At 49.8% G+C, this 24,678-nt stretch overlaps 1 protein-coding gene across 2 annotated transcripts in view; it reads left to right on the top strand.

The window, feature by feature from the left end:
• Window positions 1–5,370: 5,370 nt before the first annotated feature.
• Window positions 5,371–24,678, top strand: part of LOC115542616 (proline-rich protein 5) — a 44,676-nt gene continuing 25,368 nt past the window's right edge. Inside the window, exons 1-2 of one of the 2 annotated variants that reach the window (XM_030354938.1) lie at window positions 5,371–5,868; window positions 8,796–8,887. In XM_030354938.1, coding sequence (XP_030210798.1) covers window positions 8,862–8,887 — 26 coding nt within the window. In that variant the 5' untranslated portion in view covers window positions 5,371–5,868; window positions 8,796–8,861. Of the gene's footprint in view, window positions 5,869–8,795; window positions 8,888–9,709; window positions 9,836–24,678 lie in introns of those variants that run through there. The other variant, XM_030354939.1, reaches the window with a different exon arrangement.

The raw sequence follows: 24,678 nt of genomic DNA, 5'->3' as shown, positions 1-24,678 counted from the left end.
AGATGATGGTGTGGATGACTTGTCTAAGTAGTGATGAAGATGATGGTGTGGATGACTTGTGTTATTGGTGATGAAGATGATGGTGTGGATGCCTTGTCTAAGTAGTGATGAAGATGATGGTGTGGATGACTTGTGTTATTGGTGATGAAGATGATGGTCTGGATGCCTTGTCTAAGTAGTGATGAAGATGATGGTGTGGATGACTTGTCTAAGTAGTGATGAAGATGATGGTGTGGATGACTTGTGTTATTGGTGATGAAGATGATGGTGGTGACGACTGGTGGTAATTATTAAATTTTAAAAAATATTACACAAAATAATACTCAAACCTTGTCCCTGCTGGCTATTTTTATCTATAATCGATATTATATATATGATTAAAATGAGCTTTTCTTTTCCCTCTTTTTGTGACAGGTTGTTGTTTAGTAAGCCAAGCCAAGCAGCATTGATACCCTCGGCCCGTTTGATTGGAACTGTGAATGACATATACTTTACAGATATTTACAGAAATGTGTTAGCTGTTTGTTGGTCCGTTTTTCGAGGACTATTATTGTGAAGGTCGGTTCTTGACTGGTTTTAGGCCTATTCCCTTAACGCTTTTAATGTAGAAGGACCGTGTCAAGTGCCCTCATGTGAACATAACTTTTAGTGCACTTGTAACGACCCACACGCACGGATAGGATATGCTTACACAAATGCGTGCACCCAAAAACACACACACGAACACACACACACACACGAACACACACACACACACAAACCTAAATACAAACATGTAACGCAATGACTTTCTTTGATGTAGCTTTCTCTCCGTGCAATGATTTAGAATCTGAAGCATATGTTGGCAAAAAAGAAATTTTAGTTTTAATTTACCAATGTATGCTTTCATACTAATCATCATGAGAATATTTTATTTTTTTCCTGGGCCTGTTCTCTCGTTTTGTGTTTGACGTTGTACGGACAATATGGTTTGATTTGAATGAAACATAGTCGGCCTATATGTGTGGTGGTGGCGTCAGGGGTCGAAGGTCATGTTTTGGGGTCTTCGGCAGCCTTTTAAAAACTGTATGTTTTGCACTGAGTGTTCAAGCTTCATGACGAAATAAGATGCTGCGCTTTGCGCTCCAAATTTGTTACTTCATTTGTAAAAACTTAATAAACAAAACTGGGTAAACTGAAAAATCTGTATGCATACGATTTGTGTATCATTTTTTAAAAATAATTCTTATAATTTACATTAATATTAGTAGATTAATATTCCAGGGTAACAAGCAAGTGTGTATTAGTCTGTGAAGTTTGCATGATATACCTCGTTTGTCCAGTAGGCGGCAGTACTTCCCCCCACTTGGAGAACCAAGCGGTATTCCATACAGGTAAGTGAACGGCACAGCGTCCAACACAACGACCCTGCTTTTACACTTTTTTTTACCACCTCGGTGCCATACAGGAAACTGATTGTTGTGAGGTGTGAAACTGAATCCATAATTGGTTGTCATGGAAACCGTGGAAATAATGACCTCAGTCAGTCAGGAGACTGCGCTATGACCGTTACAGGAAGGAAGGAAGGAAGGAAGGAATGACAATATAGCACAAAGTTATGGGTATGCTATGATGATATGAATAACAAGCTGCAAGCGAAATAAGGGATGTTGTCATCCTTATAGGTAAATGTATAAAAAGTAAGAATATTGATTTCGATAAAAATATGTTGAAAAATAATGTTAAAGATGACATTTTAAGTTTACATATATATTGCGTTCAGATCAATATTTCTGAATATATAAATATTGAACAATTTTTTAGAATATTACAATAAAAACAGCTTTAAAAATAAAATTAAAATAATCAGAGATTGAGACTAACTATAAGCCATCTCAGATCATCTCAACATCTTTGTATGTAGGTTACACTGTGCATTAGTGAACAATAAGGCCACACAAATACACAGCCATAAACACCTACACCCACGCACACACAAACACACACACACACACACAGTTACATGTAGGCCTACTACATTTAGATCGCATGTGTAGGAGACGGATGTGTTCAGCAGATCCCCTCTTGGCTTCATTCTATTCTTCCTGTGAATCATCTGTGAGAGGAAATGACCAACCTCTGCATGTTACGCGGCTGATACTTGGCACTGACTTTGTCCCAAGGGCTTCCCTTGGTTGTGGTCAAAACAAAAGCCCTCTGGGCATAAACACAGGGCTGTCGCCCTAACCCTTACCCTAACCCTAACCCTTACCCTAACCCTTACCCTAACCCTAACCCTGTGTTCAAGCTCACGTTTGCCCGTCCCGGATTGATTCTCCTTTCACGTACTTGAGTTGGTTTATTCGTTCATTTCATTATTCTTCTATTTTTCATCCATCCATCCATTCATTCATTCATTCATTCATTCATTCATTCATTCATTCATTCATTCATTTATATGCAAGAACATGTTTGTCCATTCATGTGTTCAAATGCTTTGTTCAATACCTTGTTATTTTAACTCTTATAATCACTGGACCCAGTAGAAACCCAACACAAACACACACAAACAGACACACACACACACACACACACACACACACACACACACACACACACACACACACACACACACACACACACACACATCGTGATGCAGCCTCAACGATGCTAATCAGTACTTTAATTAAATGCTGACATTTAAAACTGAAACATTTGTTGAGAAAAGATCCACAGAGCTCCACCTCAGTGAGACGTAACGTGGTTAAGAGAGCTGAGAGTTCACATATGGGCTGCAGTTGGGGTTGTGTGAGTGTTTGTGTTTGTTTACGTGTGTTTGTGTGTGTATAAATAGTGGGCCCAATACCTAGCAGGGTAGATGTTTATGTTCTGTCATGGCTAATTTCTCTCTCTCTCTCGCTCTCTCTCTCTCTCTCTCTCTCTCTCTCTCTCTCTCTCTCTCTCTCTCTCTCTCTCTCTCTCTCTCTCTCTCTCTCTCTCTCTCTCCCTCTCCGTCTCCCTCTCCCTCTCCCTCTCCCTCTCCGTCTCCGTCTCTCTCTCTCTCTCTCTCTCTCTCTCTCTCTCTCTCTCTCTCTCTCTCTCTCTCTCTCTCTCTCTCTCTCTCTCTCTCTCTCTCTCTCTCTCTCTCTTTCCCCTCTCTTCTCCTCTCTCAAGATCTCTCAAAATCTGGACAGAGTGCTACTTCTTTTCTTTATTATTATGGGTTGTAACTCTGCTGGACACTGAGGCCTGTTCAACAATTGGTTAATCCAGGCTCTATGGTTACCAGGACTGAAAGCCCTCTTTGGAAAAAATGATACTAGTGTGTGCGCAGTCATCTGTTAAATTAGATTTAGAAGTGTGTGTTTGTGTGTCGAGTATCTGTGCTTGTGCATGCATGTTTGTGTGGGTGTGAGTGTGTGTGTGTGTGCGTGTGTGAGTGTGCATGTGTTGTATGTGTTCCATGTGTGTGTTTGTGCATATGTGTCTGTTTTGTGTGTGTGTGTGTGTTTGTGTGACTGTTAAGTCACTTTAGACAATGAGTTAACAGACCACTGTCTTAAGTGTTAATACATTATATCATATTATATGAAAGTCTTCTGCAATTTGCACTTTATTAATCCGTTGCAAGGTAAGAATGTGAGAGAGAGTGAGAGAGAGATAGAGAGAAAGAGAGAGAGGGAGTGAGAGAGCAGGCGAGAGAGAGAGAGAGAGAGAGAGAGAGAGAGAGAGAGAGAGAGAGAGAGAGAGAGAGAGAGAGAGAGAGAGAGAGAGAGAGAGAGAGAGAGAGAGAGAGAGAGAGAGAGAGAGTGTGTAGCGACAGTTTTCCTATAAAGGCCGCTAAGAAGCCTATGTGGGCTCTAGGCAGTTACGCGTCCTTCAATGAATCCAAGTCCGTTGAGGAATATAGTTTGAGAATTTATTGGAAGACCAAATGACAACTTATGAATGAAAACATCTAGATGATAATGGAAACAAATAAATAAAAGATAAAGGGAGGAAGATGACAACGTTATTGAGAGTTGTTACTGACGGTTGTTTGACGGTAAACAGAAAATATATCAGGAGCGCCACAAACCCCCCTTCGTCTCTCATCCCCCGCCAGTCTGAGTGCCCTGGCATATAGATTAAACCACACCCATGTGTCAATCAAACGGAAGTGACATTAACCAAAACAGTTTGAGTAACCCTTCAAAATAAACAATAAACTAACGGACCAAATATGCATTTTGGCCCCTACAGAGTGAGAGAGACAGAGGGAGGGAGTGAGAGCAGGCGAGAGCGAGAGCGAGAGAGACAGGAGCTCTTTTGGGGAGGTCCGGGTGGTGAGCAGCAGAGCGAGGGAAGGACTCACCTTGAATCCGACTCCTTCAGCCTCATGGGGCCCACGAAGGCTTGGTCAATAAACTACAACCAGAGCTCGTCCCTGTTCTCACACACACTCACACTCACACACACACACACACACACTCACTCACTCACTCACTCACTCACTCACTCACTCACTCACTCACTCACTCACTCACTCACTCACTCACTCACTCACTCACTCACTCACTCACTCACTCACTCACACACACACACACACACGCACACACACACACACGCACGCACGCACCCAAAACAGAAACCAAGAATAAACGAACAGCACGCATAAATACAGTCACCGAATATAATAACACACATTCTACTAAAATGGTACTCTCTCTCACACAGAAACACAAATAATGATAATCAAAGTATGTGTAAACAGACAAGCACGTATCATTTAGGATCACACTCGCAACATAGGTCTGCTTACGTACACTACACAGTAGTCTCACGCACTCACAGAAACTTGTGCACAGACACACAAACACACACACACACACACACACACACATACAAACACACACTCATACGCAGACACATAAAAGTAGAAGTGTGTGTGTGTGTGTGTGTGTGTGTGTGTGTGTGTGTGTGTGTGTGTGTGTGTGTGTGTGTGTGTGTGTGTGTGTGTGTGTGTGTATGCGTGTGCACAGTTTTATAGGCCTCTTGTACTTAGATACAATCTGACCTTGGCCCTAGACTTTGTAATGATACAACCTCCCTCAGAGATAGGTAAGACAGCGAGGAGTGAGTGGTTTAGGACTCTTCCTTGTCAATGTTTAACCTCCTTCTTCGGGTTTAATGCTCAACCCCAACGGGTGAAACATTTAAAGATTATATAAACATAGGAATTCAATTGGAATGAGGAGATCATTAAGAGGTCACCAAGACGACTTGGAACCCATTATGGGCGCACGCACGCACATACACTGCACACACTCTCACACACACACACACACACACACACACACACACACACACACACACACACACACACACACACACACACACACACACACACACACACACACACACACACACACAAACACTGTGGTCTTCCCAAGAGAAGTGCCTTTACAAACTCTTCCACACGTCGTATGGCTTACCGTGCTTACATTCTGATATTTTTGCCAAATTGTTATTATATGGTTGCATAAGGATATAAACGTTTCCATCCTTATCCTGCTGACTTAAACGCACGCGCGCACAGACAACACGCGCATCAGCACTCAGCTTGTTGGTGCTTTCCGACCATCGAGAACACGGGTTGACGTGTTTTCACGTCCGCACTTCCTCAACACCCGGGATGACGTTCAGGGCTTCTCTGTACTTCGGGAAGTCTCCAGTTCGCCGACCCACCTTCATCATGGAGACAGTGGGAACTGTCGGTCTCGGATCCACAAGTTAATCTGTCGTTCAGGAGGTCCTGCATCATAGGTGGTGAATTCTGACCATCTCGTTTCTGGGAGAAACTGGACATCAAGTTATTTCGACGGCTTGTTCGACGAAGTTTTCCAAAAGGTATGTTTTTTAAATCATTATAAGAAAAAGAAGAAAGTGAACTATAACGTTATAAGGTAATTATCGTGCGTGGTTAAAATTGTATTACCGTAACGTCCCTTTTCCCCCAAAATAAAAGTAGTCTATTGATATATATTCTTTATTTGCTGTGAAGTCGTGTGCGCAGAAGACTCTGTGCAATGCAGACTTCCCAGTGTTTGACTGGTAGCATATCAAAAAGCAAAACGACACGGCCACTTTCCCCAGGTAATATTTTTAGAACGTAATGGCTTGTAATCTACCTGACAACACGTCCTTTGGCCCAGCACACACCCCTAGTCGCAGACGAGTAAACGTGTATTTTTACCGTCTGCGGGGGACAGTGTTGAGTCTGCAAAGTATATTTAGCGACGACAGGCATAGCTGCTTGTTCCTTATGTCTGAGTCCTTTTTTAATGAGCGGAATGCACGTAAGGAGATGGCGAAAAAACACCATCTATATTAGTTGTACTCCCAGAGAAGTACATGCATAAATTGTTGAAATTATGGTCAGTGAAATAACAAAACCTTCCCACCATAATTAACTCGTAGTTTACGGTCTTAGAGCTTTCGAACATGCATCAATAACAGCCCCATTCAACCGACCACCATACAAAAGGATACTATCCCGTGACAGTGAAAGGGTGATCAGAGAACTGAGTAGCATTTCTCGCTCACAGGTGGAAGTGAGACTAAATGTGTGTTTCTAGATTTGATGTTGTCCAAAGCAGTTTTTAATGTGTAAGGCCGAGCTCTCCTGTCACAGAGCGGTCAAACAGTGGCAAAGCTAGAGATGGAGACAGACAGAGAAATAGAGACAGGCACAGAGAGAGAGAGAGAGAGAGAGAGAGAGAGAGAGAGAGAGAGAGAGAGAGAGAGAGAGAGAGAGAGAGAGAGAGAGAGAGAGAGAGAGAGAGAGAGAGAGAGAGAGAGAGAGAGAGAGAGAGAGAGAGAGAGAGAGAGAGAGAGAGAGAGAGAGAGAGAGAGAGAGACGGAAAAGGAGTCTTGAGTCATGACAGACACTTAGAGAGAGACAGGTAACATGTCGAGGTCTAGAGCATACCGTTGTTCCACTGTTGGACCCAACTGGATGGAACTCGACCAATCAGAATCCAGAGCAGAGCACTTATTATGCATCACCAACTGCTACTTATCTAGCTGACGCTCCTCACTTTGATAAGGCTAGCAGGCTAATGACTGTAAAGAGATGAATCGAGACAGTAGCATCAGCTAAATATAGAAACTATAGAAAGCACCAGTCAATCATCTCTGGGTTATTTCTGTACGATTAGTTTGACTCTGGTCCACTTTAGCCCCACACACCGCGGGAAAACCGCAACCAAAGCTGTAACTGTAGCTGCAACTCACGCCCCTAGAGGCTGACATAGTGCAGGTTTAATGCCGACACACAACGTTAATCTTAATCTTGACCCAGGGGCCGAGAGGTAGCCCCAGGGGCCCCATAGCCTCAGGGGCCCCGTAGCCTCAGGGGCCGAGAGGTAGCCCCAGGGGCCCCGTAGCCCCAGGGGCCGAGAGGTAGCCCCAGGGGCCGAGAGGTAGCCCCAGGGGCCCCGTAGCCTCAGGGGCCGAGATGTAGCCTCAGGGGCCCCGTAGCCCTAGGGGCCCCGTAGCCTCAGGGGCCGAGATGTAGCCTCAGGGGCCCCGTAGCCCTAGGGGCCCCGTAGCCTCAGGGGCCGAGATGTAGCCTCAGGGGCCCCGTAGCCCCAGGGGCCCCGTAGCCTCAGGGGCCGAGAGGTAGCCTCAGGGGCCGAGAGGTAGCCTCAGGGGCCGAGAGGTAGCCTCAGGGGCCCCGTAGCCCCAGGGGCCGAGAGGTAGCCTCAGGGGCCGAGAGGTAGCCCCAGGGGCCCCGTAGCCTCAGGGGCCGAGAGGTAGCCCCAGGGGCCGAGAGGTAGCTTCAGGGGCCCCGTAGCCCCAGGGGCCGAGAGGTAGCCTCAGGGGCCGAGAGGTAGCCTCAGGGGCCGAGAGGTAGCCTCACTGACACTCATCAGTGTTGACACTTTGTAAAGTTGTTAGTTCGGGCAAACAGAGGACGACAAAGCTCCCGCCAGCTAGCCCTCATGGAAACAGGTGTGTGTGTGTGTGTGTGTGTGTGTGTGTGTGTGTGTGTGTGTGTGTGTGTGTGTGTGTGTGTGTGTGTGTGTGTGTGTGTGTGTGTGTGTGTGTGTGTGTGTGTGTGTGTGTGTGTGTGTGTGTGTTTCAAGGAGAGCTGGGGTATATGAGTTCAGGGCAGGATCATATGTCTGTCTCTTAACCAGTTTGTAGTAATTTGATCAGAATACACTGTCTTGATGACAAGGGAGAGAATGGAGGCAGTTGTCCGTCTGTGAGTCTTTGTTTATCAGTCTGTCCTGTCCATCAGTCTTCTACTGTCCATTTATCAGTCTGTCATATGTTTGTATGTCTTAGTCGTTCTGTTTGTCTGTCTGTCTGTCCTTCTGTCAGCCTCTCTGTATGTCTGTCTGTCCGTCTTATTCGGTAACTGTCTCAGAGAAGCGAGCTATAAAGGTAGTCACAGACAATGTGATGAACTTCATGCAGCTCTGTGCCCGATAGAGGTTTAAGTGTGTATTTGATATCTAACATTACATGGGTTCCCCAAACTCATCTTCACTGAAATCAGTTATTGGAGGATCGACTTATTCACCTAGCAGCCATATTGGTTTGTTGACTGGGGTAAACGGTTAGTAATGCATTCCCTTTCCCTGAAGAAATACCAATTAGAATGAAGTTGTCATGGTTTCCCCAAGGATTCTAGAAGGATTCCTCAGCAAACTAACCAATATGGCCGCTAGGAGAATTCTCTAGTATAAAGCTAATGCTCTTAGACTGACATGAGCAGAGTGTTGGTGCTGAAGTCCTCCTCATGTGTTGCTGTGGTTTCTGGGAAGATGCTGGCTGGGTTGCAGAGGAAGGTCGGACAGGGTCACTAGGCCACAGTCGCCCTTCAGCCAACCATGGAACGAGAGGGATCCTTTAGGAGGTGAGGACACACTCACTCACTCACTCACTCACTCACTCACTCACTCACTCACTCACTCACTCACTCACTCACTTGCTTTCTCTGATGGCTGTTGGCTGCCCCAGGTGTAGCTGGCCATATACCACTCTGCGGGGCAGGCGGTTGTAGGGCATCCTTGTGCCATGCCCCAGCCAATGCAGTTGGTGCTGAGTGATTGTGGCCTCATTACTTTTGCAGCCTGTTCTCCCAGGTAATTACCTGGACGGTAAACTGTTCCAGGGACTTGTTGTGGCGGCTGTAAGTAACCCAGGCTTCACACCTGCAGAGGAGGGTGGTGATGCAGATTGCTTGTTAGACTTGGTCGATTTTTGTGTTTAGATGAAGGTTCTTGTTCTGAAAAACCTGGCGCCTGAGTCTCCCATAGGCAGCTGAAGCTGCCAATGGGATATTCTGTTTTGGACCTCACTGTCAATGCTGTTGTCTTCAGATATAATGCTCCCCTGGTATCTGAAAGCAACGGACAGTTTTTCCTCTGCAACAGTGAAAACGGGGCTGTGGGTGTGATGGTGGCGCCCCTTGGTAGATGACCTCTCCTGCTGTACGCCTAACCGCTGCACCTAGAGCCGACTGGAGGCCTTGTGGAGAGTGAGATACAAGAGCACAGTCATCTGCATACTGCAACTCAAGTATCCTTACTCTGTGCAGTTTGGTTGTTGCCTGCAGCCTCCTAATGTTAAGGAGGTTACCATCCAGCCTATACCCTACTGTTGTCTCCAATCCCCTTGTGGAGCAGCTTGGTGATGCATAAGAGGGAGATGTTAAAGCACTGGTGCCAATACACACCCTTGTCTTGCCCCTGTTTGCACTGGGAAAGGGCTAGACTCTTGACCTCTATTGACACCCTTACAGTCATTCCATCAGGAAGGCGGAGGCGTGTGTGAGACGGAGGATGTTGACGAACCTGATGGGGTAAGCAATCCGCAGTAGGACGTCCCTAAAGAGATCTGTCTACACGGTGTCGAAGGCTTTTGAGAGGTCGACAAAAGCCTTAAACAGGTCTTTATGTTGCTCCCTGCAGTTGCCAAGTTGTGAAGAACATGTTGACTGTGCTCCTGTTCTTTCTAAACCCGCACTGTGTCTCGGGTAGCATTGACTCTGTGATGTTATTTATTAGCCTTGGAAGCATCTCCTTGCCCAGGACCTTGCCTGCCACAGCAAGTGATATGCCCCTATGGTTACCACAGAAGGTCTTTTCAGCTTTGACAATGTTGTCATCTCTCCCTGATACCCTCCCTGTTGAAGCAGTTCTGCAGGGATACTGTCAGAGACGGGGCCTTGTTATTCTACAGGGTTAGGGTTAGGGTTAGGCTAACCCTAACCCTAACCCTGTTGTCAGAGACGGGGGCCTTGTTATTCTACAATGTGCGGACAGCTGACAGAACTTCCAGGAAGGTTGGAGGTTGGCTGAGGTTTTCCATAGGGGGGAAATTCAGGCAGTTCCTCCAAAATGGTGTAGTCTGCATGAGAATCCTGATGTTGAAGTGCTCAGCCCTCCTCCCTAGGATGCTATCCTGGTCTTTCAGGACCAGGATAGCATCCTGGACGACCTAGAGAGAGAGAGAGAGAGTGATGCAGTGACTTGTTGGGCCATGGATAGATTTCACTGCGTTGTAGAAGTTGTGCATATCATTTCTATCGGCGAATGACTGAATTTCATATGTGTTCTCCGTCCAACACTCGTTCTGCATGGTCTGCAGAGTTCTCTGCACTTCCCGTCGAGCTCTCTGACATCTCTGTCTGGCAGTGCTGGATGAGGGGTAATTGAGGGATCCTGATGTGCTTTGTACGTGTTGCTTAGCAGGTTAAAGATAGACTCTGAGTTGTTATCAAACCAGTCTTGATGGTTCTGGCTTTTAAAGCCAACTGTTTGGGCCGCTGCTTCATGAAGGGCTGCAGTAACAGAGGTCTACTGTTGTTCTGTTGCATTTTCACCCCTCAGGCTCCCCTAGTTCCTCTTCCAGGGAGCGATGGGACTCGTTCCTAGTCATGTTGTCTTCCAGGCGGGCACAGTCTAAGCGCCTCCTACTGGATCCACGTTTCCGCATGGGGGGACGCACTTTCATGAGGACCTCGGTCATTATCATGCGGTGATCTGTCCAGCATTCTGCACCTCTTAGGCAGTATTGTGTTCTTAATGGCCAGTCCCACACCGGGCAGATGTAGCCCCTGCTCTCCTCTGTTAGAGACCCCTCAACACAGAGCCTGGTTTCACTAAGGGCAGCAATGTCGATATTATAGCGGCTAAACTTGGCCGCAACCAGGGCTGTCCGTCTATGAGGTCTATGCCAAAGGAGAAAGGAGTCCAGGAGGGTTCTTATCACAGACAGACAGACAGACAGACAGACAGACAGACAGACAGACCCCCCCCCCCTCCCTCCAGGGGCTCCTGTTTCAGACACTGACCTATTTATCTGGAGTTGAACTAGGATCCAGGTGGACAGAGGGAACACACTCTCTGACTAAGATCTTACGCCCTATATTTATCGTTTAGCTCATGTCTCTCTCTGTCACTGTCTACATTTCCCATTGTCATTGTCTCTCTCCCTCATTGCCACACACACACACACACACACACACACACACACACACACACACACACACACACACACACACACACACACACACACACACACACACACACACACACACACACACACACACACACACGCCTCCTGTCCTGGTGCCCCCCCTCTCCATCTTCAGTCTCTCTCGTCCTCCTTTCACTCCATCTCTTCCTCTCCTTTCTTTACTCTGAGTCCTCCTCTCCCTCTCTCTCTTTTTCCTTTTCTCCTACATAACAAAAAGTCAAATGTGTCACCTTTAACCCCCCCCCCCTTCCCTCTTCGTACTTGGCAGCTCTCTGAACCTCAATGGGTGTCTTTGTTTCGGCTGGCACATATATTCTGTCGAGAGAGAGAGAGAGAGAGAGAGAGAGAGAGAGAGAGAGAGAGAGAGAGAGAGAGAGAGAGAGAGAGAGAGAGAGAGAGAGAGAGAGAGAGAGAGAGAGAGAGAGAGAGAGAGAGAGAGAGAGAGAGAGAGAGAGAGAGAGAGAGAGAGAGAGAGAGAGAGAGAGAGAGAGAGAGAGAGAGAGAGAGAGACTTGGCTGAACCCCTAGCTTGGCCTCTAATTCTTTGGGGTCTCTCTGGAGCCTTCTGCCTATCAGGTTGAACATGGTGTGGGAACACATTTTACACTCACAGCCACTAGAATAAGTGTATCTGTGTGTGTGTGTGTGTGTGTGTGTGTGTGTGTGTGTGTGTGTGTGTGTGTGTGTGTGTGTGTGTGTGTGTGTGTGTGTGTGTGTGTGTGTGTGTGTGTGCTTACCCTAACCATTACCCTCTCCAAGGACTAGGTTGTGTTTGCCACACACTGCAAAAAATGTAATTAAAATAATTCCCAGAAGCACATCCAACTCCAGAGCTGAGGGGGGGAGAGCTGAGGGGGGAGGGCTGAGGGGGGAGAGCTGAGGGGGGGGGAGCTGAGGGGGGAGAGCTGAGGGGGGGGGAGCTGAGGGGGGAGAGCTGAGGGGTCAAAGGGGGCTGAGGGGTCACAGAGAGCTGAGGGGTCACAGGGCTGCTAGGAGGGCTGCTAGGAGGGGAACAGGAAGCCGACCGAAGTGTTCCGGTGGAACCTGGAGCTGGAGTCATGATGACTACATGTCCCAGCATGCAGCTGAAACAACCACATGATGTTTGATTAGTTTACATTGTCTATGCTCTGGTTTTCCCCTCGTCTCCTTCCTCCCTTTCCTTTTGATTGTCTCTCCTGTGTGTGTGTGTGTGTGTGTGTGTGTGTGTGTGTGTGTGTGTGTCTCTGTCTCTGTCTCTCTCCCGTCTGTCTGTCTGTCTGTCTGTCTGTCTGTCTGTCTCTCTCTCTCTCTCTCTCTCTCTCTCTCTCTCTCTCTCTCTCTCTCTCTCTCTCTCTCTCTCTCTCTCTCTCTCTCTCTCTCTCTCTCTCTCTCTCTCTCTCTCTCTCTCTCTCTCTCTCTCTCTCTCTCTGATTGAGTGCTGAGAGCGCGCGTGAATGAGCGGCGGAGCGATTGTGTTTTTTCGAACTTTCTTCTCAGTTTTTATTGGTAAACGGCGCTTAGTTTTATATAGTTTATTGGTAATAAGTCACTGTGAATTCATTTTTTATTCAATTTGGTGGTTAGTTGGGGTGGTGTTTGGGTGTTTGTTGTCTCCTACCGGCGTCTTGCCGGTCGGCGTGTGTGCACAGCCACCATGGTAATGGAGACGACCTCTCCACTTTAACCAGGAAGCACTGCATTAAAATGGGTCTGGGCTTCCAGTGCAGCGTGGAGGACGTTTGTTTGGCTGTGGGAGAAAGGGTCGGATATGACAGAATTAAGTCGGCCGCTCTGGTCCATTTTCCTGGACCAGCTGGAGAAAGTGAACCGAGTCTTCGAGACGGGCATCACCGTCAACGAGATGGTTGTTCAGGTGCTGCCGCTGGCACAACCTGCTACTAGTCCTTTCAAACGTCCCCCCTTTCATTACCGATGAGTTTCTCAGCAGAGAATTGTCTAGACACGGGAAGATTGCTTCCCCGGTTGTAAATTGAATTAGCTGAAACACGTGGTGTCTCACCGTAGACAGCTGCATATGATACAGAACAATCGGAACGAGGAACTGAACCTCCGTTTCATTGTAAAGGTAGATGATTCTGATTACGTGATTTTTGCGACCTCAGCGGGAATGAAATGCTTCTTTTGTGGAGAGGAGGGGTACGTGGTTAAAGCCTGCCCGAGACAAGGTGATCTGAAGGGGAATATGTTTCTGAAGTTGTTGGCCTCACCAACAGTAAAAAAAACAACGAAATACACTGCTGATAAGATCAGCTGTTTTTTAAAGCAGACAAAAAACCAGCATGGGGTAAAAATGGAGGAGTTACTTTTGTTTGGCTCCTCAGCCTGGCTACACATTAGCCAGAAAGAGGCGTCTGGCCTCACCGACATACAAGTTTTTAGACTAAAGAAACTTGTGCTTAAGGCCAAAAGACAAATTAACAGTGATGATGGGAAATGCACAAATGTGTGTTTTAATTAATCTATTTATTGTTTGCCTTGGTTTTAACATCTCATTCAACATAGACTGTTTTAGAGGAGGGAGTGTCAATGCAAATAGAGCCAGAGAGGGGAAAAAAATAGCGAGTATTTATGAAACCGCCAAAATAAAAAAAATCAATGTTTTATTTTTAAGAGAAACGCAGTGTTGGGGGCAAAGAGAAAGACTGGAGAAGAGAGTGGGAAGGGGAAACAATTTTGAGTCCCAGTACTTCTCTGAGTGGAGGAGTAGGCTTCCTCTTCTCCAAGGCTTTCACTCCGGTCTCACTGGAGGTCGAGCATTTTATCGAGGGGTGGCTACTTTTAGTCAAAGCTTGGTTTGATGTTTTTACGGCTGGGTCCGTCTCGCGCATGCGCAGTTCGAGTACCTATATCAACAAGGTCACATGTGACCCTCGTGACACCGGATTGGCTATATAGCCCGGTGTCGACAGAGGATCTGTTCCTTTCATCTTCTTGCAAAGACGCATGTAGTAGTACCGCTTGCGGATAGCGTATTCGCTTTTTGGAAAGGATCGCGCTCCAGACTGTGTGCAGCCTCGCGACCAAGGGTCGGAGCAACGGGTGAACTCGTCCTCCAGGGGCTGTTTGTCTGTACAGCGCTGAAAGGCTTCCTTTGAGTAGAAGCTTCCAAGTTTTGTTAGTAACACTTTTGTTAGAGATAGCTCCCTGATAGAAACAGCTCGGCTGTGTTCTGGGTTACCAAATTTGTTTGGTAACACTTTTGTTAAAAAAAAAGTCAGTCACTTACCGGTGAAGTCAGCGTTCTCACGTCCTCTCCCTGTAACACTGTTGCGTATTTCTTTCGGTCACTTACCAGTGAAGGCAGCGCTCTCGCGCCCTCTCCCTGTAAAACTGTTGCGTATTTCTTTAGGTCACTTACCGGTGAAGTCAGCGTTCTCACGTCCTCTCCCTGTAACACTGTTGCGTATTTCTTTCGGTCACTTACCGGTGAAGGCAGCGCTCTCGCGCCCTCTCCCTGTAACACTGTTGGGGTTTACTTTTCAGTCACTTACCGGTGAAGGCAGCGCTCTCGCGCCCTCTCCCTGTAACACTTGTTTCTTTTCAGTCACTTACCGGTGAAGGCAGCGCTCTCACGTCCTCTCCCGAGAACACTGCTGTATATTTGAGTGAGTAATTATTTTCAGTCACTTGCTGGTGAAGACTGCGCTCTCGCGTCCTCTCCCGGTAACACTTTCTTGGCTTTTCTTGAGTTAGTAGCTCACTGGTGAAGGCAGTGCTCCCTCTCCAAGTGTTCTGCTGATGGCTCATGTGTGTGGCGCCTGTGTGGCCCTCCTTGAGCCTGACGATGGCCATGATCGCTGCCCCTCTTGCCTCGGCTTCGAGCATTTGAGGGAGGGCCTTACCGAGAGGGCCTTTATGAACTGCGGCTCCATGCCCTTGGCACTCAGGCTGGCTAGGCTCGCAACGGTGGAACATCCGGCAGCCGTCGACCTTCCATCAATGGCGCCACTTCCTCCAGCTCAGCCCGGCCATTCTTGGCGCCGGGGTAGAGCAGGGCCTTTTCCCCAGGAAAAGGACTAGGAACGAGCTAGCATCCAAGGTGGATCGCTTGTCGTCCGACATGGTGAGGATACAGGAACTCCTCCTGACCCTGCAACCTGGGGCAGGTGGCGCGGTGGCTGACATCCGGCCTGACCCTTCCTTGGGGGATGTGCCGGGCACGGACGATGTCCTGTCGCTGGCGGCATCGGCTAACCTCTTCAGTGAGGGTGTCACGGGGGAGGAAGCCTCAAACGCTTTTCGGGAGGCCTCCCGCTCCTCTGCTCAGAGCTCTGGGCACAGCACAGAGGGTAACCCCATCGGGGCCGTCATCCGTACGGTCCTGGCTCGCCTGGGGCCCGATGCTCCTCAGGCAGCCTTGGCTCAGCCTAGCGCCTTTTTGAGGCGCAGCCCTGCCACAGCCCCTTTCTCTGTCCCTCCTTCGGAGGAGTATTTAAAGGAGCTGCACGTCTGCTGGAGGGTTGCCAAGGCTCTCCCCCGTCCTTCTTCCAGTGTTCGGGCCTTGGCTGCCATGCGGGATCCATCGTAGTATGGGTTGGGTCGCATGCCACCCGTTGAGCCCGCCATTGCCTCCCTCATTTTAACCCCCCATCAGGCCTTGCGGCCGGATGCCAGGTGTCCTCGGCCCCAGTGCAGGGTCACAGACGACCTGCTCTCGAAGGCCTATGACGCAGCAGCGCGTATGGGGCGGATTGGCAATTCCCTCTCCCACCTAATGCTGGCGCTCTCAACCTCGCTGCAACAAGCTGCAGTTGAGCCGTCTACGCAGGACCTGAGCGATGCGTCCCTACAGGCCTTTGCCCTCATGTCCAGGGAATTGGGGCGTGTTATGTCCACCCTGGTCCAGACTCGCCGCCAGGTTTGGTTGGCTCAGTCGCCCCTGACGGAGGCATGCAGGAAGGCCCTCAGAGCCGTGCCAGTGGTACCGGGGGAGCTGTTTGGGTCAGCTGCCCTGGAGACGCTGGAGCGAGCTGCCCAAGCTAGGCAAACCAACCTGCAGCTGTCGGGTCTTCACAGGAGTGTGTCCGCTCCTGGCAGGCCGAGAGCCCCCCCGGCTGCCCCCCGGGGCCGCTACCAGCCTACACGGTCTTACCCAGCACGAGATGAGGGCCTACGTAGGTCTCGGCGGCCCGCCCAGCAGCCCGCTGATAGCTTTCGCGCCCCCGCCCGCCCATCGCCCGGGCAGCCTCGGGCCGCGGAGCCTCACCGGTACCCCTCCAGAGCCGATAGAGGCCGGGGGGCCAGGCGCTAGGACCACGGGGCTGGTCGTCGGCTGTTTTTCCCAGCAGCAGATCAGTTACTGGGCTGCCTGTTCTATGGGCCCCTGGGTGGTTTCCACCTTAACCCGGGGGTACGAATTACAGTTCCGACGCCGGCCCCAGGCCTTCGGCCGGGTCAGGATGACAGTCCTCCGCGACCCGACGAAGGCCACAGCTCTGGCCCAAGAGCTATCCGCCCTCCTGGCCAAGGGTGCGATCGAGCCAGTGGACCCTCAGTTACAACCCGGGGGGTTCTACTCGGCGTACTTTCTGGTAACCAAGAAAGACGGCGGATTCAGGCCCATTCTAGACCTAAGGGGCCTGAACACGTTTTTAAAAGTTTTACCATTCCACATGCTCACCTCGGCGGACACCCTGAGGGTAGTTGCCAGGGGGGAGTGGTTTACGACCATAGACCTGAAGGACGCCTATTTTCATGTGCCGATTGCGCCACACCACAGGCGGTTCCTGAGGTTTGCGGGGCAGGCATTACCAATTCAGGGTACTTCCCTTCGGACTTTCCCTCTCCCCGAGGGTTTTCACCAGGGTTGTGGCGGCAGCCCTCGCACCCCTGCAGACGCAGGGCATGAAGGTCCTGCCGTATCTGGACGACTGGCTGGTCTGTGCGCCCTCCAGGTCCCAGGTGGCCCAGGAAACGGCCCGCCTGCTGTCGCACGTCGCCCGGCTGGGCTTGACGGTGAACCAATCAAAGAGTTGCCTGGACCCTTCCCAACGGGTTACCTATCTGGGGTTGGTCCTGGACTCTGTCGCCATGAAGGCCTACCTTTCACCTCGACGGGTGAACGACATCCTCCGCCTCCTTCCCCTCTTCAGAGCCGGCAGGAGCCTGCTTTTTATTCAGTTCCTTCAGTTTTTGGGCAAGCTGGCAGCTGCTTCAGCTGTGGTGCCTCTGGGCTTACTGTCCCTGCGCCCACTCCAAATGTGGCTGAACAGCCTGCACCTAGATGCCAAGTGGCACAGGCAGAGGAGGGTCAAGGTGACCCTGCAGTGTCTTGTCTCTCTGGCTCCATGGAGAAAGAGAGCGTATCTGGAGGCAGGCATGCCCATGGGCGCAATTCCGGCACGCCGGGAGTTGGTGACAACCGACGCCTGCCTCTTGGGATGGGGCGCAGTGTGGCAGGGCAGGACTGCGCAGGGACGGTGGTCTGGCCGGGACGTGGCACAACACATCAATGTGCTGGAACTCCGGGCTGTGCAGCTGGCACTAGCCAGCTTTCTGCCCCATTTGACGGGCCGGCATGTCCTGGTCCGGTCGGACAACATGGCCACGGTTTCCCAGGTGCACCACCAGGGGGGCACCAGGTCGGCACGGCTTCTCCGGGTATCCCAGAGCCTGTGGACTTGGGCTTCTCGCTGTCTGGCCAGCCTACGGGCAGTCTATTTGCCGGGGGCCCAGAATCGGGCGGCAGACTTCCTCTCCCGACGGAAGCCTCCACCGGGGGAATGGCGGCTTCACCCCGAGGTGGTGGAGTCAATGTGGGGCCTCTTCGGCAGGGCAGAGGTGGACCTCTTTGCCTCGGAGGAGTCGGCGCATTGCCCCCTCTGGTTCTCCTGGGCAGAAGCGTCCAGCCCTTTAGGGCAGGACGCGCTGGCGCACGATTGGCCGGACAGGCCTCTTTATGCATACCCACCATTGCCTCTGGTTCTGCCGACACTCCAGAGGGTCCTTTTGCAGGGCCACCGGCTCCTTCTGGTGGCCCCCTTTTGGCCGGGGAGGCTCTGGTATCCACTGCTGCTCAGGCTCTGCTGCAGCTCGCCATAGCGCCTCCCCGACAGGAGGGATCTCCTGTCCCAGCTGGGGGGTCAGATCTGGCATCCCGACCCCTCTCGCCTACAGCTCTGGGCTTTGCCACTGCAGGGCCCGACCCACTGCTGAGGGAGTGCACTGTGGCTGTCAGGGGTACTGTTATGAGTGCCAGGGCACCGTCGACCAGGTTGCAGTACGCCAACAAGTGGAAGCTGTTCTCCAACTGGTGTGCGGCTAGGGCCGTGGATCCAGTGCATTGCGCTGTGACCACGGTGCTGGAATTTCTGCAGTCCCTCCTGGATAGTGGCCGCTCGCACTCTACCTTGAGGGTCTATGTCGCTGCCATCTCCTCCCTACATGATAGGGTTGACAGCGCCACGGTAGGGTGCCACAGATTAGGGTTAGGGTTAGGTTGAAGTGGCTGTCCATGAAGGCTGCCTTTTTACTCGCCATAACCTCTGCCAAGCGGGTCGGGGAGTTGCATGCCCTATCAGTGAGTGATACATGCCTGAGGTGGAACACTGATGGCTCGGGTGTCACTCTATGGCCGAATGTTGCGTTCCTGCCAAAGGTGCTGCCACGCAATCACCTTAACCAGCCCATCCAGTTAGCACGCTTTGACCCCCCTTCTGGGGAGGGTGGGTCCGAGCTGCTGTGCCCGGTGCGGGCTCTCAGGGTTTATATTTCTGCTACCGCCGGTATTCGCCAGTCGGAGCAGCTTTTTGTTTGCCATGGTGGCCCTAATAGGGGTCGTGCTTTAACAAAGCAGAGGCTGTCCCACTGGATTGTGGAGACCATAACGCACGCCTACGGGGCCAGTGGCCGCCCCCCGCCATCCAGGGTGAGGTGTCACCCAACCAGGAGCGTCTCAACATCATGGGCTGCCCTGAGAGGGGTGCCCCTGGGGACCATCTGTGCCGCGGCGTCATGGGCGTCGCCTAGCACATTCTCCAGGTTCTACCGGGTCAACGTTGCCACTCCCCATCCAATGGGCGTGGTCCTGAGGCCAAGCTCTGCTGTCTCTGGTCAGTAGGGTGAGCGCTTTGATTCTTCGTGACGTTGTTGGTATTGGCCATCCAGTGCTTAATGCACCGCCTCTGGCGGTCAGTAAGGATGAAATAGAACGCAGAGTTATGTATGTAACTCCGGTTCTATGAATCCTGGATGACCGCCAGAGTTACAGGTCACTCAGAAGTCTCGTGGTTTGCGAGAAGATTCTGGGAACAGATCCTCTGTCGACACCGGGCTATATAGCCAATCCGGTGTCACGAGGGTCACATGTGACCTTGTTGGTATAGGTACTCGAACTGTGCATGCGCGAGACAGATAAATCTAGTGCTTAATGCACCGGTCATCCAGGATTCATAGAACCGGAGTTACATACGTAACTCTGCGGTCTCTGCTTATGGCCTGGTGGACGTGTGGAGAAGGATGCATGCAGACTGCCGACAGTGAACATGGTCCTACCTTCGAGAGAGTAGGATCTCCTCAGCCAGACTAGACCGAATTTATTGTTTTAAGAATCATTTTAATATTTATAAATCATGCACCATTGTCCCAGCTGTTTTTACCGATCACTCTTTGGTTTTATGTCATGTATTTATTAGAAATCTAAAGCCTAAAAGTGCTTACTGGCATTTTAACTCAGTTTTAACTTTTGATAGAAAGTTTAGGGAGGTGTTAATGTATTTTTGGGATGTTTTTAGACGGAAGAAGAATGATTTTAGCATTCTTAGGCAGTGGTGGGACCATGGCAAGACTGAAATCAAACTTTTATTTCAGCAGCACACCCTCAATGTCACTAGAGACATCAGCAGATCTTTGAAGGACCTGGAGATAGATATAGTGGAACTAGAGAATTTAAGTGAATCCACAGGAGATCGAGGACATATTGAAGTCCTCAAAATAAAAAAGCTAGCTTTAGCTGACCTGCTGGAAAGTATAGTACAGGGTGCACTGGTCAGGTCCCGGTTTCAAGCCATTGCGGAGATGGATATTCCCTCCAGCTATTTCTTCGGCCTGGAGAGGAAGAACGGGCAGAGGCGAGTAGTCCACACGCTGCTTTCAGACACTGGGCAGGAGCTTGTTGAGCCAAGCCAGATCCGAAGGCGTGCAGTAGAGTTCTATACTTCCCTCTGTAGCGGTTGCGTACTCTCTCGTTGCGTTGTGATTGAGACCACGATGGAACCATTGGCAGCCAGCCGTTTATTCTGGTGGAATATTTAACATGGGAAATGCTCTTTGAGAACCCTCACAATGGCAGCCCCCCCCAGCCGGGGTATACGTAGACTAGCCATTTACATGGAAATAAATATCACATTAAACAAATTAATATTTGAATGGGCGTTTGGTGACATACCTGGTGGAATATTTAACATGGGAAATGCTCTTTGAGAACCCTCACAATGGCAGCCTAACATGAGAGAAAGACAAGCTGAAATACACATTCTTGGCGAAGTCCACGCTAGCTAAGTAGCTACGACCAAAGCACATGGTAGCCAAGCTAGCGATCCTAAGCCTAAAGTCCATTTAAATGTAATTACAGATTCCAAGGAACACAATATATATGTACAAGCAACCAAGTATTAATACAGTATTATGTACAGTTAGACTCCCGTAATACATCGACAAAGTGTGGATTCATATTTAACTGCTCTGACTACCTACCTCTCCCAGCCGGGGTATACGTAGACTGAGGAGAGAAGGCAGCAACGTACAATACAACCCCCGCATTCCGCTAGGGGGAGCTCTAGCACTCCAACCAAGGCTCCCACTACCACAGCCAGCGCAAGGATCTCGCTGGCAATGGCAAGTGGGAAGCATTAACCCTGCTACATTCCCCTCTACTGATTTCCACTTGCCCATCCAAAGAACAACCATACAAGTGCTGTGAGAACCCCTGAAACAAACCAAATCAGGCACAGTAAACAACATACAAATACACAGTGAATAACAAAACAAAAATTCAGTACTGTTCATACTACAGGTATCAAGCATTCCAGTCAGTGACCATCCCTGAAGAATTAGAATGAGGAAGGCTGCAAAGCCTCCCAACACCCATAGGAAAACATGCCCGTTTACATGTTAGGCTACCTGATACCACATCATTTACACAGTACAGTCGACGACCACCTGGACCCACAACATTCTATGCCACACAGGTCCCTGCACCATTCAGAGATTTACCCCTTCTGAGGAAGAAAGGAAAAACAACCAAAAACAAAAAAAATTATTAAAAAAAATAAAAAAACAAAAACAAAAAAAAATGGCACTTTAATATACACAAAAATAAATAAATAAAATAAAATAAATAAAATCAGAAAAATCAAAATCCATAAACCTTAGAATCCAGCCAAAACTCTCTGGTGCATATTTTGGATGAGCCTGACCACAGGTCTAATAATCCTCCCACATCTAGATCTCACACCTAGCATTGTATCACTACCAGCAGTATCGGGCTGAGGATGCTGTACCCTATCCACAGTCAGTGAACCTTCAACAGAAGACCGCAAAACAGGTGCTGACACAGGGTCAAGTCGCAAGTCAGTCTGGTCCGAAGGACAGTCAACGTCAGCCGTCAAGTCAGGTGGAACTGTCCAATCGTCTGCATCCCCAGGTAAGTCACAGGAGGTAGTCTGGCCCGGAGGGTCAACATTCTCCTCCAGGTCAAGAGGTGCGTCACAAGAGACAGTCCGAACAGGTCTGTCAGCCAACAAGGCATCCAGCGGATCTCCATTAGAGTCTGGGAGTCGTGAGATCCAAGAAACAGTCCTGTCCTCTGAATCACAATCAGGCAGGACGGTAGAACCCACATCACCATCCGGAAAGGAATCATCTGTAGCAAAGTCACTCACACAGGAACCGTCATTTTCGGACCCAGGTGGGATAGGCAAGAAATTGACAGGCATTATCAAATTTCTATGGACCACCTTCTCTCGATCCGTTGTACAGTTCTTGATCCTGAAGGTGTGTGTGTTTTCGTGTTTCTCCACAACAGTGTGCAGGTGACTGTCCCAGCGATCAGCCAACTTTCTCTTCCCACGCTCTCCTTTGTTGGCTAAAAGAACCCTGTCTCCAACTTCCACAGCCGCGCCCCTGAACTTCCTGTTGTATAAGGCAGCTTGTCTCTGCTGCTGTTTAGTAGAGGAGGTCTGAGCGATTTTTATGGCCTCTGCCAGATCATGCCTGAGACCCTGCACATAGGCGTCATAATCCACCAGCTGATCATCCTGAAGGACAGACCCAAACAACAGGTCGACTGGCAGCCTGGGTGTCCGCCCAAACATCAGCTGAAATGGAGCAAACCCTGTGGTCTCGTGCACTGTAGCATTATAGGCGAAGGTGAGAGATTTCAGATGCTGCGGCCACCTGTGCTTGGCCTTGGGCGGCAAGGCCCTTGATCATTCCACCAAGGGTGCGATTGAATCTCTCAACAGATCCATTACCCATGGGGTGGTACGGGGTGGTGCGCGATTTCTGGACACCAGCAGCAATGAGCATCTCGGCTATAAGACTGCTTTCGAAGTTGGCCCCCTGGTCCGAATGTATGCGCTCAGGAAAGCCGTATACACAGAAGAAGTTGTTCCAAAGTTGATTTGCAACAGCTTTTGCTGACTGGTTTGGACAGAGGTATGCCTGAGCCAGTTTAGTAAAATGGTCGGTAACCACAAGCACATCAAGTGACTTGTTAGAAGAATCTTCAGCCGACCAAAAGTCAATACAAACCAACTCGAGAGGCCTAGATGTCACTATGCTCTCGAGTGGCGCCCTGCCCTCCGGCTCTGGAGACTTGCTAAATACACAGCGGCGACAACACCGCACGTATTCCTTCACGTCTCTCTCCATGCCTTGCCAGTAGAATCTCTGTCTAGAGAGGTAGAGCGTTCGTCTTTGGCCTTGATGACCAGCTTCATCATGCACACCTCTGAGGACCTCTTCCCTCAGTACCAAGGGCACAACATACTGGTACGTCTTCCGCTGTGTGACAACATCCTTCGAAACACGATAGAGGACGCCTTGTTTGATGGAAAGTTTCTCCCAATGCTTGAGGAGCCTCAAAGTGTCAGCTGGCTCATGCCCACGCTCACGCCTTGATGGACGTCTCTGCCTCTCCACAAAGTGAAGCACCCGACTCAAGCAAGGGTCTGCACGTTGTGAAGCCATCAACGTCTCTTTAGGCAAGGGACGGATGTCGGAATGCTCACGTGGTTGGATGGATTGCACAAGCTGAGGAAGGAGAAAGGCTTGGGGAGGCACATGCTCCTGGCCCAATGACCGCTCCAAGACAGCAGAGACGGCCTGATTGGAAACGGAAGGGCCAAAGGACACTGCCACAGCACTGCTGAGAGATGGCATGACTCGCGGATTGCAGGATTGACGGAACGCATCCTGCACACTGTCAAGGTTCTTAGGACCGGGGATGTATCTTATTTCAAAGTCGAATGGGGCGAGCTTAGCCACCCATCTCTGTTCACAAGCATCGAGTCTGGACTTGTAGGTCAACGGATTATTGTCCGTCCATGCCGTAAACTTGTGGCCTCTCAGCCAGTGATGGAATTTGTCACAGACAGCCCATTTGAGCGCCAGAAACTCCAACCTATGTGCTGGGTAGCGAGACTGGGCATAGTTGAGAGATTTGCTGCCGAATGCAATCGGACGTGCTACATTATCCCCCTCAGTCAGTTGAGATAACACCGCACCCAGACCATTGGAGGAGGCGTCCACTGAGAGCAAAAAGGGCTTGCTGAAGTCTGGGTGAACCAGAGCAGCATTATCTAGCAACGCTAGTTTTAGCCTCTTGAAAGCCTCTCCGCATTCCACTGTCCAGTCAGTAGAGGTAAGTTTCCTTGTTACAGGCGTCTTCCTTTTCCCCTTACTGTAACGTGGCCTCTTGACTCCAGAGGTAAGTGCAAAGAGGGGCTTGCTGATCTTCGAGTAGCCCTCAAAGAATTGCTGGTAGAACCCAACCATACCAAGGAATGATCTTATCTTGGTGGGAGATGGGACAATGCCGGACTCATCCATCAAGTCTTTCTCGCTGAGATTTACAATGGCCTTGACCTTCTCAGGGTCTGTGGCAATGCCATGTTTGTCAATGATGTGCCCCAAAAACCTCACAGATGGCCGCAGGAGGTGG

This window comes from Gadus morhua, chromosome 4, assembly GCF_902167405.1.
Source record: "Gadus morhua chromosome 4, gadMor3.0, whole genome shotgun sequence".
Taxonomy (NCBI): Eukaryota; Metazoa; Chordata; class Actinopteri; order Gadiformes; family Gadidae; genus Gadus; species Gadus morhua.
Note: the sequence above shows the minus strand (reverse complement) of the source record. Positions and strands in the feature narration are given on the sequence as shown.